The sequence below is a fragment of the Vespula vulgaris genome, chromosome 18, assembly GCF_905475345.1.
Source record: "Vespula vulgaris chromosome 18, iyVesVulg1.1, whole genome shotgun sequence".
In the NCBI taxonomy this organism is placed as follows: Eukaryota; Metazoa; Arthropoda; class Insecta; order Hymenoptera; family Vespidae; genus Vespula; species Vespula vulgaris.
In genome coordinates, this window is record NC_066603.1 from 1,356,133 (window position 1) to 1,370,558 (window position 14,426).

The following is a 14,426-nucleotide window of genomic DNA, read 5'->3' on the forward strand; positions in this document are numbered from 1 at the left end:
CCTGTGCATTATAATGATTTGTTCGCTCGTGTACGTCTACTTCCGGCGTATCGCGCAGGGCAATGCGAAATTTCTGATTTACAACAGTTCGTTAGATTAAATAATCACCAATGCTACCCATATGTATGTCGTATTTATGTATGCATGTATATCCGTATCTACACGTACATATATACATAAATATGTGTGTGTATGTATGTGTGTAAGTATATAGGTATACGTACAAATATCGAGAGAACGGCAAAAGCTGCGATTTACTTTATTACCTTAAAAGGGTAATCGCATAAATTAGATATCGATATGTTCATTATTGTTTTCCGAATATATCTAATAATTCGATAGATATATAACGATGAAATAGGAGATAGAAATTGATTAGGATTTAATATATAAAAAAAAGAATGAGAAGTCGTGGAAGAATTAAGTAAGGATTTACAGTAATTGTCTCTTTATTCGACTACGCGTAATGTATATACATACATAGGTATATACATATACATATACACATACACATTTTATATATATATATATGTAAGAGAATATTCTCGTACATTGAATTCATGTGAATGCACGCTAAATGATGTCCATATTTCTCTGCTATTTCCATTTGTATATGTGTATATAATATATGTACATACACGTTATACACACACACACACACACACACACATATGTATATATATATATATACCTCTGATTTCGTGGCCACATTTCGGCATAAATCGGAAAATTCGCTTCTGATACAAGTTTTGTTTCCTTTTTCGTAAATGATGTTACATGAGATCGTATGTTTGCGGTAGAAGTGATGTTTCAGTGATAGTAGTGTTGATGGAAGGGTTGGAGAGTGGGAGGGGGAGGGGAAGGAGAACAATAATTAATTACACCGACGCATAAGCATTCGTATGATTAATCGTATGTATACCGTATGCAACATATGTACGTGCGTGATTATTATACAGTGTGCAATGCGCCGTCATTTTTATACGTTTTCTTTTTCTTCGAAGGAAGAGACGATTTTTTTTTTCATTTTCCTTTGTTTCATTTTACTTTGTTTTCTCTTTTCGTTTTGTTTCGTTTCGTTTTATTTTGTCGTTTACGCGAGAAAAAATTTTTATATCATACTCGTTTCCCTTTTGTCTCCTTTTTTTTAATTGGTTATTTCTTTTTCTTTTTTTTTATTTAGTCATCTTACACCAGACACACACACACACACACACACACACATACACACACACACACACAACGTAATAAATTATAACAAAAAGAATTAATTTGTCGATCGTTCTTCTTTTCTTTTATTTTCATTATTTCTTTGCTGCACGAACGATTATCGGCTTTTACTATGCATATTATTATTATTATTTTCATTCGATTATGCGTTTTGAAAAAATTCGTGTCATTTTGTCGCTTACTTTTCTTCGTGGATAGTCTGTCGTTTTTCATTGATTTTTTCTTTCTTTTTTTTATTTTCTTCGTTGCTTTCTTTCTTTCTTTCTTCCTTTTTCTTTTTTTTTTTCTTACGATCGTCCGTAACGTCCGACATTAATTTTAATCAATCACATATTATTTTCATTTCTTTTTCTTTTTTTGATGATATGCCCACGATCATAACGATTTGTCTGATAAATAAATAATAAAAAGAGAAAAAAATAAAGGTAAAACACAAGTGCAGTAGTTAACTTCTTTCTTTCATTCTTCGTCAGACTCTAGATATGTTAAAATTTGTTTCCACTTTCTTATTTTTATTTTCGTTCTTTTCTTGTTTTCTTTTTTTCCCCATCCCCTATCCTTTTTCCTTCATTCTCACGATATGCGTTAGAGATTTGAATAATCCTTCGCGTCAGGATCTTCGTAAGAAGGATTAAAAACTTTTCGTTCCCCCTTTGGCGACTGAAAATTATACAATTATATTAAGAGGAAGTGAACATCCGTTTCAAAAATTATTCGCGAAAGAACTAAAGTTTTAATCACTTTTCTTAACGGATTACGTTTCTTCGACTCTTCTTATTCTCTTTTTCTTTTTTTTTTCTTTATTTTATTTGCCTATGTATAATAAATTATATACACGTCTATGTCATTTTATGATATATACATATATATATATATATGTGTGTGTATAGTATATATATATATATCATATTTTTTATATATACTACGCACGTGCGTTCGTACGAATTTATTCGTAGCTTCCAAGCATTTTTCCTTCATTTGAATTATTTCAATTTTATTTTATTTTTTATTTTCTTCGATGATCCTCACGTATGGTATATGTTATATGAATTTATTTATTTATTTATTTACTTATTTATTTATTTATTTATTTGGTTTGTTTGTTTCTTTTTTTCTTTTTTTGTTTGAATTCTTAATTATTAAACAGTCATACATTGGTCTTATCACGAAACGAAGCGGACGCGTTTCTTCGGTAAATATATTTTGTTACATTTTGCAATACGTGTAACTGTGTGAAGAGCTGTCCTCTTTTTTGCATATTATATATTTATATATATTATATATATTATATATTATATATTTATATACACGATATTTATATATACGATCGCATCACAAAGTTTCTCGTGCTTTTTCGTGCTTACGTTTCGCGGTGTACCATAGTCATCCTAATCGCGTAATTTTTCATTTTTTATTTTGTTATGGTGTTTTTTCTTTGTCCTTTTTTTTATTTATTTATTTCGAACAAACGATCGAAGCCATAATAATTAATTTAGAGACGAATGAAATTTCATGAAAAATCGTCTCTTTCATTATGACGTCTTCGATGTTTGTGATTATTCAAAAAAAGGCCGATTTGGGTATTTTTTGGGATTTAATTATCTTTTTTTTTTTCTTTTCGTCGGTTTCTCACTTATACGACGTATAACGTGTTAGATTCGTTTTTACCAAAGTGTAATATGCAGTATACATATTTTTTCACATAAAATATGACATATATATATATATATATATATATATAGTATAGTATATGTATATCATATTTTATCACACGGTCATTTTTTTTTTGTTTTTTTAATAGTTATACGATGTCATTATACAATACATCTCCTCTTGCCATTTTTATATTAATTTAATATAACTTTCGCGCGAACAACACCTATGATCAACAATTCGTTAACTCTTTGATAATAATTAACCTTTTATACCTTTTTATACAATCTACAGACAAACTTTCTTCTTTCTTTCTTCTTTTCTTTTTTCTGTTTTTTCAAGTTCTTCGTACTCGCACAGTTTTCTTTTTTTTTTGAAGATACATATATATAAGTCGGTTGATCATGAAAGTGATTTCTATTAGTCATTCATCATTAGATATTAAGAGACATATCTCACGTTATCCTTTGAAATATTTTAATTATAAAATTACGTAAAAGAAATATATTTCATTATGGAATACAAATAAATTTTGAAATAGCTTTCAAGCCTTTATAATCTCAAACTTTATAATCTCAAAAAACAAAAAAATAAAAAAATACCGATAAAACATGATTTACACTACCTCACTTTCATAATCATTTGCGTATATACGTATACGTTGAGAGTATAAAGGATCGATAAATCAGGATGCCGCGATAACGTTTCCACAAATTTATAACAAAATATTAGCTCATAAGCTTGTTTCATAGTTGCATTGTTAATACATGACCATTTCCAAAGTAATTTCTCATTGATGAGTTTAACGATCATCTATCGACTCTTAAATCCTCTCTCTCTCTCTCTCTCTCTCTCTCTCTCTCTCTCTCTCTCTCTCTCTCTCTCTCTCTCTCTCTCTCTCTCTCTCTCTCTCTCTCTCATCACGAGAATCCATTCATACATTCGACGTTCATACCGTCTGTTATATTCGGCTATGCTTTCGTTATGGTTCTCAATCCATTCGAAAGCAATACGTTTCGATTTTATCAAAACGACTTGTACGACTTGAATTATTTATCATCATGTATTTGATACATGAATATCGATTATTTAATTAGATGGATTCGTTCATTAACAACCAACCACTTCAATCTATGAATTACGACATAATAATCTTTAACGTAACAATTTAATCCAACAATTTATAAATAATATAAGTCTTTGATAATATTTAAACAAATAATCCTTACAAATAATATTTGTTAGATTAACATTTATTCGATACAATTGATTAATAATAATAATAATATTCTCGTGAAAAAATTTTCCCCATAGAAACAAATCCTGTTAAATGATTTTTCAATGATATATTGCAAATCCGTAATCGAAGATCCGAATGTCATTGATTGCATTTATCATTGATTGCATTCTGTTATGATATCTGTCATATTATTATTATTGTTATTATTATTATTAATATTATTATTTTTCTTTCGTTTTTTCTTTTTTTTTTTTCTTTTAATGTCGATGACTGCACGGTAGGTACACAGGTATACGCATACACACATCCACGCATGCAACCAAGTAAACGTACAGTCACACACAACACAGACATACGCGAGCGCCTTGATAAAAGCAAGAAAAATCAATAGAACGGTCTAATGATCTCCGCTTTTAACTAGACGACCATACACGTTAGAGAACGTAAATGCTTTGATCGTTCCTTTGTGTATATAGATTTGGCACGTTAATGTGTCTTAATGGACTGCGATTTCCTTTACTTCTTGTATTCCTTCATATTTTTTTCTCCTTTTTTCTTTTTCTTTTCTCTCTCTCTCTCTTTCTCTTTTTTCTTCTTCTTTTTCTTCTTATTTTTTCTTTTTCCATGAGCTTTCGAAGTAAATTTACACATGAGAAAGAGAGAGAGAGAGAGAGAGAGAGAGAGAGAGAGAGAGAGAGAGAGAGAGAGAGAGAAAGAGAGAGCCAAAAAATAAAGAAAAAAGCAAGGAAGGAAAGAACTTTCATCAACAAGACTTACATACATACACAGGGTGAACCAAAAGTTCCTACTAAGTGATCTTAAAAATAAATTATACTTTTTTTTTCGAGATTCTTTAGATTAATTGTTTTCGTTCTGCTTTTTTCTTTTTTTTTTTTGTTTAGCTTTCACGTCGTAAAACTGCGAGGGTAGCTTATAAATCTACGATCAATTATTTAAGACCAAGCAAATTTCGAGAAAGAGTTTAATTGATTTTGAAAATTATCACTTTCAATCTTTCTTTCATTCTGTACGTTTGTACAGATTTGACGATTATTTTTCTCTCTCTCAATTTTTATCTATGTCTTTCCCTATTTATTCCTCTCTCTCTTTCTCTCTTTTTTTCTCTCTCATTAGACAAGCCGATGTTATTTTCGACATTATTTACAACAGTTAAGCGTAAGCAACGGATACGACTAAATTGTTTATTAAGTATTGTACTATCAGCACGTTGCCACACGTTTTATCATTTTTTCTTTCTTTTTTCTTTTTTTTTTCGTTTTCTTTTCGTTTTTCTCTCTTATTATTATTCTCTTTCCTTATCCACGAGAAACGCACGAATCTTTTGAACGATCGTTTTTCAAATTAAAAAAGTGTAAAAGATGAAAAAAAAGAAAGAAAAAGAAGAAAAACAGAAAAATAGAAAAGATTGCGATAAACAATAAATAAAAATAAATTCTCTCTGGAACGTATTATTATATATATTTTTAAAACAATGTATCTCTTCTCAACTTTCTCCTTCTCCCTCTCTCTCTCTCTCTCTCTTTCTTTCTCTGTCTTTATCGTCTAAGGTATCACTTATTGTTACAAGAGAAAAAGCGATTCGATTCGCGTTAACTCTCGTCGTTCAAGTTGAATAAGAAAGTTCAAATGGATAGTTTATGGAATCTTGATTTTCTCAAAGGAGAGAAACGAACTGAGAGATCGTGGAAATCTTTCATCGAGGAAATATTTTCCGAAAGATTACTTTTTCCCTTTGAAGATTAAAAACTGCAAGAAGATAAAGATATATATATATATATATACATATATATATATATATATATATATATATATATATATATACATAAAACATACTACAGATAAAACAATTACTATTACACGTTTACGCGTGAACCCATAGAAAAAACATATCGGTATATAAATCTTCCTTTCGAAGAAATTCACGTTGTCGAAGTTACACGCGAATGTGCCTCAACCGGATGCGTTTTCGTTGCGACCGAGGAAAAAAAAAGAAAAAGCAAAGAAAAAAGAAAAAGAAGTAGATTCCACGTTAAACACGATTAAATCCGCGTGCTCGAGCATTTCCCTCGTCGGGAATTCGTTTCGTTTACGTGGTAAACTACGATGGTGATGGCGCAGGAGGTTTAAGGGAAAGAAAAGGAAAGGCGTCGGGTAAACGTTGACGCCAAGAGGTATTAGAAGAATATTTCTCTAATGAAAATTTATCTTTATAAATGGCGAAAGAAACATCGATGTTTACCTCGATCTTTTCATGAACCTTCATCTTGTAAATTAGAAATGTTTTCTTTTTTGTGTACAGTGTATTACGTTAAGAGACGTGAAATGCAAGTAAAAATAAAAATAAAAATAAAAAAACAAATAATAATAATAATAATAATAATAATATATTTCTTTTAAAATACAAGAACGTAATAATATTCTGTTATTTTCTTTTTCATCTTATTTTCATAGTATAGACATATGTATATTCATTTTTACTTCTTTCTCGACTCTCGTTCTACTCGGTTTATACGAGAATGTTTTGACACTTGAATATGCGAATACACGTGTGAATACGAAAGAGAAAAGAAAAAGAAAAAGAAGGAACAGAAAATAACAGAAACTTACGATATTTTTTATAATACGTGAGGAGTGGCATATTTTTTATTACATTTTTCTTTTCCTCTCCCATTTCTTCTTTTTTTTTTGTTTTATTCTTTTCATCTCCCATAAGGAAAAAAAAAGAAAACAGGCAAAAAAGAAAGAAAAAAAGAAACGTTGTTGTCGGAGTGTAATAAATTTTTAATTGCAAATAATATTTCCTTTTTCCGAAGTTGCCTTTTTTCATTTCCTTTTCTCTATAAAAAGAATAACATTAATTTAACACCGAGCGGAACTATATGAATAAAATTAAATGTAGTATTACAAATATTACACAAATGTAATATAATTTAGCAACACCTTTGATATAAATAATTGGAGATAGAATTATATATTTAATGATAATAATTATCGACATCGTTGTCATCATCATCATCATCATCATCATTATTTATTATTACTAGTATTATTACTATTATTATTATTATTATTATCATGATTATCATTATTACTCTATCGATATAATTTCATTCACCCAGTATATTAAAAGATCAACCAACACAAAGATCGATAAAGAACATAACCCGTTCGTAATTCGAGGCACTCCTTGGAACGATACTTTTTGATAGGAAAAGAAATGTCTTACAATAAAAAAAATGAGGAGGAGGAGGAGGAGGAGGTGGAGGAGGTGGAGAAGGAGAAAGAGGAGGAGAAAGAGGAGGGTGAGGGTGAGTACAGTTTTCTCTCGTCTCGTTTATACTTTCTCTCTTTCTCTCTTTTTCTCTCTCTCTCTCTCTGTCTCTCTCCCTTTCTCGTAAGAATTTATCTTAAAGTACCACGAAATTGTGCTCGACTTCAGGAACAGAGAGCTGCCGCCGCCGGCAAACTCGGTCCCGCGGTTCATTTCGAGGGGCGCACGTAGTAAAACAATCAATCCGGGCCCGGGCTATGTTCTACGCTTCGTTTCCTCCCGCGAGAAATTTTTCCACTTTTATGTGAAAATAAAACTGCTATCCGCAGCGGGCGTAAGCCCGACGAGCGTTATTTTTCCATCGAGACACTCTAGCGTTACCTTCGACCTTTTCTTTTCTTTTCTTTTCTTTTCGTTTCTTTTTCTTATTTTTAACTCTCTATAACACTATCCGTCACATGCTCACATATCTACTTACGTTAATTCGATCTTTTATTTTTCATTCTTTCTTTCTTTCGTTTTCGTTTCGTTTCGTTTCGTTCTAATCGTTTTTACTTCGTCAGACAATCAATTCTTCATTTAGATTCGAAAAAGGAAGTTAAATTTTGTTATGAATTTTCGATGGGAAAGAGAGAGAGAGAGAGAGAGAGAGAGAGAGAGAAAGTTTAATACTTTATTTTATTTGAATATAATATATTTGCTTTTAATTATGAATAAAAATTGTGGGTTATAGAGAATTAACGTACCTGACTGACGAAGACCCGTCGGTTTTCTTCATATAGCCTGAGAAAAAAGAAGGATTAGTAACATCGGATTTAATAAAATCAATCGATTTACCTTGAATATTAATCGAACGATAATTTTCTTTCGATTTATCTTCTAATGTAATAAAGTGGATAACATCGGTGGGGATATAATTATAACTTTAGCACGGGATTCGATAACGAACGAAACAACCAATAAGTTACGAATGGAGAACACGAATTATCGATAGATGAAACATTGAAAACAAGAGAGAGAGGGAGAGAGGGAGAGAGAGAGAGAGAGAAATAGTGACAATATCGATAAAATATTTAATTTACACGCGACACGATTTAATCTACTTTTTTCTCCAGAGATAATAATTAATTTAAATGAATATTAATATCGATAAAGTCTGCGGTAATTTCTTCGTAATTTTATAATCGCGACGAGATAAATAAGTGATCGAATCGTTCGATAATCATTAGTAAATAAATAAAAAAAGAGAAAAAAGAGAGAAGAGAAAAAAGAAAGAGAATAAAAATTCGTGATTTCTCGGAGATTATGAACGATCGAACGTCGTCGTCCATCGAGATAATCGTCACACATACCCGTACACGTACACGTACACACACACACACACGCAATCCAGAGTTCGTCGTTTAATTCGGATGAAAAATATGACCGAATAAACGATCTCTAATCCATTTTTCTTATCTGATTGATATTTGGTTTATGTCGTTAAACGGCAAACAGTCGATTTGTTGCGATATGAAGGAAGATCCAGAAGAGAATGATACTGCGTCTTTCCGTAGGAGAGGAGGTAGACGAGGCAGAATCTTCTCCTCCGACGGCGGACGGGTCCAGAGTTGAGCCAGCTTCTCTAAGCGAGCCCTGATAAATGCGATTCAGGTTGTGATCCCGTTCGTTTATGGAGTCGTTCGTATCTTCCTCTGCTCCGCGACGATCGCCAATTTTTTTCGTATGTTTCGGAAGTTCCATATCTGTCGATTGTGAAGAGAGAGGGAGAACCAAAAAAAAAAAAGAAACAAAAAAGAACGAAAACAAAAAAAAACAGAAAAAAAAGGAATAAAGAAAATGTTTAGTGACATTGTTACTATTATTATCGTTACACTCGTGTAAACGTTAGATTAAAGAGAACGTACGTACGTACCGTGAAAACATTATATTTGATGAAACGATAGATAGAGAGATAAAGATAGAGATAGAGAGAGAGAGAGAGAGAGAGAGAGAGAGAGAGAGCGTGTGTGTGTATAGAAGAGAGAAAGAAGATAGGCTGCTTGCTAGACGGCAAGTCGTCCGTGAACCCTCGAATATTATTTTTTCCGCTGGCGAGCTTGTTCACACAAAACACAAATGCCAAATGCACGTTTTATGCACCGCTTCACCGCACACATACAAACGCGAGAGTCGGAATTCCTCTTTGACAAGGAATCCCGATTCAATTTATCGCGTAGCTTTACGTATTTTCTCTCTTCCTCTCTCTCTCTCTCTCCTTTTATCCATCTATCTCATTCTTTTCGTGTATGTCCACGTAAATCGTTACTATGCGTGCAGGCATGCATACACACACACACATGTTTATACATGAGTACAAGAGAGAGTGAGAGAGAGAGAGAGAGAGAGAGAGAGAGAATAAAAGAATAAGAGAAAAAGAAAGAGAGAGAGAGAGACGATGAAACACGAAAGTGGAATACGTCGAGAGGATAACCCGAGAATATCCGAGTTGTAGGCAAAGGGAGTGGGGGAAGTGCTAAGAGAAAACGTGCGCGGCAGCTCGTCGAAATAGCAGTTTAGCACTGATAACACTTGGCGGACTTTTATCGATCATGTCTGGCAACAGATGGCTCAGCCAATTCCCCATAGCGGCGCGCCGCACGAGCCTTTCCTGATTTTCTCCGGGCAGTCTGATAAACGATAACTAATACGAAGGAAACTGTTGTTTTACACCGAGAAGGTACAAACTGAAAGGTAGGGGAAGGGCCAAGAAAAAAAGGTGGATACAAAGGAAGGAGAAAAAGATGCTACGAAGATATTGTTTCGCGGACTTGTAACCTTCGACGTGACGCTACTCTCTATGAGAAAAATCATGATTTTTTTTTCATCCTTCTTTTTCCTTTTCTTTTTTTCTTTTTATATATTTTTTTTATCGTTTACAAGTTTTTCACTCTTTCTCTCTTTTTCTATATGTATATATAGAAATATAGGATAGTGGGGGTATTCAAGTTATTTCATATGAAATAATATTCTAAATATAAGATATTTTTCGTATGAAATATATACATGAGAGAGAGAGAGAGAGAAAGAGAGAGAGAAGAATATTAAACTTTATACATTTTTTTCCTACCTCTTTTTATTCTTTTTCTTTTTCCTTTTAATTTTTTCTTTTGTATACGTATATTAAAATTATTTAACAATATATACTATCTACACGTATTGCATATTTTCTACTACACGAAATAAAAAAAGAAAATAATTATAAAGAAACGTAATACGGAAGTTGAAGAATTCAATACGATAGAAACACCCCATATAACCCCTTCTCCGTTGCCTTTTAAACCTTTTAATCTCACTTTAGTTTAGCTCATCGCGTGACTCTAAAACTATTCCACTTTTCACTCTTCGGTACGAATCATTTCGTGTCTATGTCTCTCTGCGTTTGCGCGCGCGCGTTTTTTTCCTTCATTTTTCGTTTTGCTTTTTTTTGCACTTTTTATTCTTTTTTTTATCATTCCTTCTTTTTTTAGTTTTATTTCGTTTTCCTCCATGTAAAATAATCTTCTCGACAAAGCACGCGTACGCACATACATATATATATATACATAAATATATATATGCATATATATATATATACACACATAAAAATACATATATACATACATACATATCTTCCCACGAATCGCTTCGATTGTAACCCCGATAAACCTGTTGCAACGAGACTCGTTCAATTTCTACGTAACTTGTACGCTCAGGATTATATTATTCGAAATAAAACATAGCCGAGAGAGGGTTGTTATATTTTTAAGGTGGTATTACTTTCACGTTAAATCTATGCAATGTAAATTTATATATATATATATATATATATATATATATATATATATATATATATATATATATATATCGGTATCATTCTCTCTCACACTTTTCTATAAATTTTTCGTTTTGTACGTTACTATGTTAAAATAGAAAGAAATAGAGAATGGGAGGAAACGAGAAATATGGATTATTAAATTTTATTTTAAATAACCAATGATTTTGTGGATTTAAAATAATATACTATATGAATTTCTCTGACTTTTCTATATCTTCGTCTCTCTCTCTCTCTCTCTCTCTCTCTTATAATTTTACATTCTTCGTCTTTCCAAATAGAAATAAAAGGATATATATATATATTTATTTATTTATATATATATATATATATATATATATATATATATATATATGAATATACATATATATTGAGAGAGAAAGAGACAGAGAGATACATATTGATACTGCACCCATTTTTATCTCAATCTTCCTCTTATACGTTTTATACGTTCACATTTTTCGTCTTTCTACATTACCCATGTTAAAACGGAAGGAAGAGAAAGAGAACGATATATAGACCCGATCGAAGTACTTGATTAAAGACTCCAAATGGATAGATAAATCGTGCTCTCGTTGCTGATAAGCCAATCGGTAGATCAATCTTTTAACTAGCTATCCGGTACTACCTATCTTTTACGAGCTAGTTAACTTCGACTTTTCCTCTTTCTTTTTCTTTTTTCTTTCTTCTCCCTTTTTCTTTTTATGTTAAAAACCTACTTAAAAAAATGTCTTCTTTGAAAGCTCTTTTTCTTCCTTTTTTTTTAAGATTCATGTAAAACTGTTGTCACGTGGACAGATCTTTCTCTCATATTCTTTTTCTACATATATATATATATACATACACACACTATCTGTGTATAGAAAAAGAAATGTGAGATGGGATAGCAGAGGAGGGTGTAAGAGGGGTTAGAAGAAAAGGTGCTTAAAGTGTTTCACGTTTCGACACGTAGTAAGAAACTCTCAAACTCTCTCTCTCTCTCTCTCTCTCTCTCTCTCTCTCTCTCTTTCTTTCTCTCTCTCTCTCTTTCTCTCTCTCTGCCTGGAAACTTTACGACGTGTTTTTACCGTTATCAAGGTATTACTCGTGAAAACTCACCGTAAAGTCGGATGTTACCCTCGGCGTCTCCGATAGAGTTTTTCGAGATACACTTGTAACCACCAAGATCTTGCTTTTGAAGATTCATGATAACTAGTTTCATATGCACGCTATAAGCAGATGTCTTCGTCTCCGACATCGAGTACTTGCTGTTACTGATGATCATTTCACCTGGACAAAAAGTGAAAAGAAAAAAAGAAAAGAAAACGAAGAAAAGAAGAAAAACAAAAAGAAAAGCCCAAAAAAAAGAAAACAAAGAAAACATTCTCGTTTAATATTCGCAAGTGATGGAAATTTTTTTTTTTTAATGTTATACGCACATACATAATAAAATAATTAAATTAAAAAATTTTTGTCACTCATATTATATACAAGAATATATGATTTCCATTTCATTGGTTTTTATTCGAAATTCATTCGCGCCTTTATTATTATCATCACTTTATATTCAAATTGAAATCGATCGCTAAGAAACTTTATGTAAAACTTGAAAATTATTTTATTTCTAATAGATTAGAGAAATGATTACTTTTATATTTTTAGTTTACCTCTGTTATCGTCATTTGTACTAGGAAAAGAAAAAAAAAATTTCACACACACACACATATATATATATATATACCTACACACTATGCACATATTTATTCGACGTCGTTATTAAATTTCGTAGTAAGTAATTTCTTTTTTTTTCCTTGTAAAATAAGTACACAGTCAATTACTATCGGTGAGTCAACGTGATAGCGAACCCTTGTTATACAACGTGGCATAATTTTTTTTTTCTTTTTTTTTATCTTTGTTCCTTTCTCTTCTCTCTATCTAGGTGGTTTTAGTAATTCGTTATTGCAATACATCGGAAGTTTACTCGCCAGTTAACGAAGACAAGGATACAGATAACCAGTGGGCCCTTACCCGATTCGCGAGTCCAATAATTAATGGCTTTGGGTGATGCTTCTACGTGGCAGACCAGCGTGACGTTAGTTCCAGTTGGAGCTCCAACAAGTTGGTTCGGTACTTGAACCATCGGATGAACTGCAATTTATCACGATGTCACATATTACGATGTGTGTGAGGATCCTTTCCTCTCTCTCTCTCTCTCTCTCCCTTTCTCTCTTTCTGTTTCTCTCTCTCTCTTTCTCTTCCTCTCGCTCTGTATAAACCTCTTCAAAATGGTAACAATGAAAAACAGCTTTTCTCTCCGAACTCTTTACATCTTTTATTATCTGATATTATTCTTCCACTTTTTTCTTGAGATATTTCTCTAAAATTATGAATGTCGCGTTGGAAAGATAAGAAATTATTACAGATCTTTCGATGACAATGCTCTTTCTCTCTTTCTCTCTCTCTCTCTCTCTCTCTCTATGTTTCTCAATTTTTGTAGAGGAGCAGGGCAATCAAAAGTTCCCAGTTAGCTGATAGCTTTGATAAATCGATGACTTCTTTTCCGAGATAATATTCTTTGTTTCTAGATTTGCAATTTCAACCTTGTAATTTTACGATACGAGAAGAAACAAAAATATTGTATAGTAAAACATCTCGAAAAAGAGTGAATTAGACTGTTTCAAATTTTATCTAGGATTATCATTTGGCCGACTAGCGTAGAATGTATTTTTCTAGAAAATATCTCGGCGGACAAGTAGATTTCTCTGCATTCGACGGTGTTGCGAAACAACGAAAGACTAAAGCACAACCAGACCCTTATATAATATATTATACATATATACATACATACATATATACATACATAAATATGTATTTCTATATTTCTACTGTAAGAATACTTAACTCCCGCAACTGTATATTTTTGAATCATTATATTACAAGGAACTAGTATCTCTCTGTCTCTCTGTCTCTCTCTCTCGAAAGAGAGAGAGAGAAAGAGTTTTTGTTACTCATTAACCATCGAGACGAGGAGCTTTCACGTTAATGAAATGCCGACAAGCCTTGACAGTCTAGCATTTAGTATGAACGAGTAATACAAGTCCCTAGATGTACGTTCTTCCTTTCGAATATCGTAAACGGCTCACGAAAAGCTGCTTAGGTTTTAACATCCTTTCATTGGA

The 14,426-nt window shown here is 32.0% G+C and overlaps 1 protein-coding gene across 10 annotated transcripts in view; it reads right to left on the reverse strand.

Annotated features, from left to right (window-relative positions):
• LOC127070480 (lachesin-like) overlaps positions 1–14,426 on the reverse strand; it is a 143,772-nt gene that overhangs the window by 14,565 nt on the left and 114,781 nt on the right. For 7 of the 10 annotated variants that reach the window (XM_051008524.1, XM_051008525.1, XM_051008522.1 and 4 more), the window contains 3 exons: positions 13,276–13,395; positions 12,367–12,537; positions 1,015–9,160 (listed from right to left, as the gene is read on the reverse strand). In XM_051008524.1, coding sequence (XP_050864481.1) covers positions 8,898–9,160; positions 12,367–12,537; positions 13,276–13,395 — 554 coding nt within the window. In that variant the 3' untranslated portion in view covers positions 1,015–8,897. The other 3 variants (XM_051008528.1, XM_051008527.1, XM_051008529.1) reach the window with 3 other exon arrangements.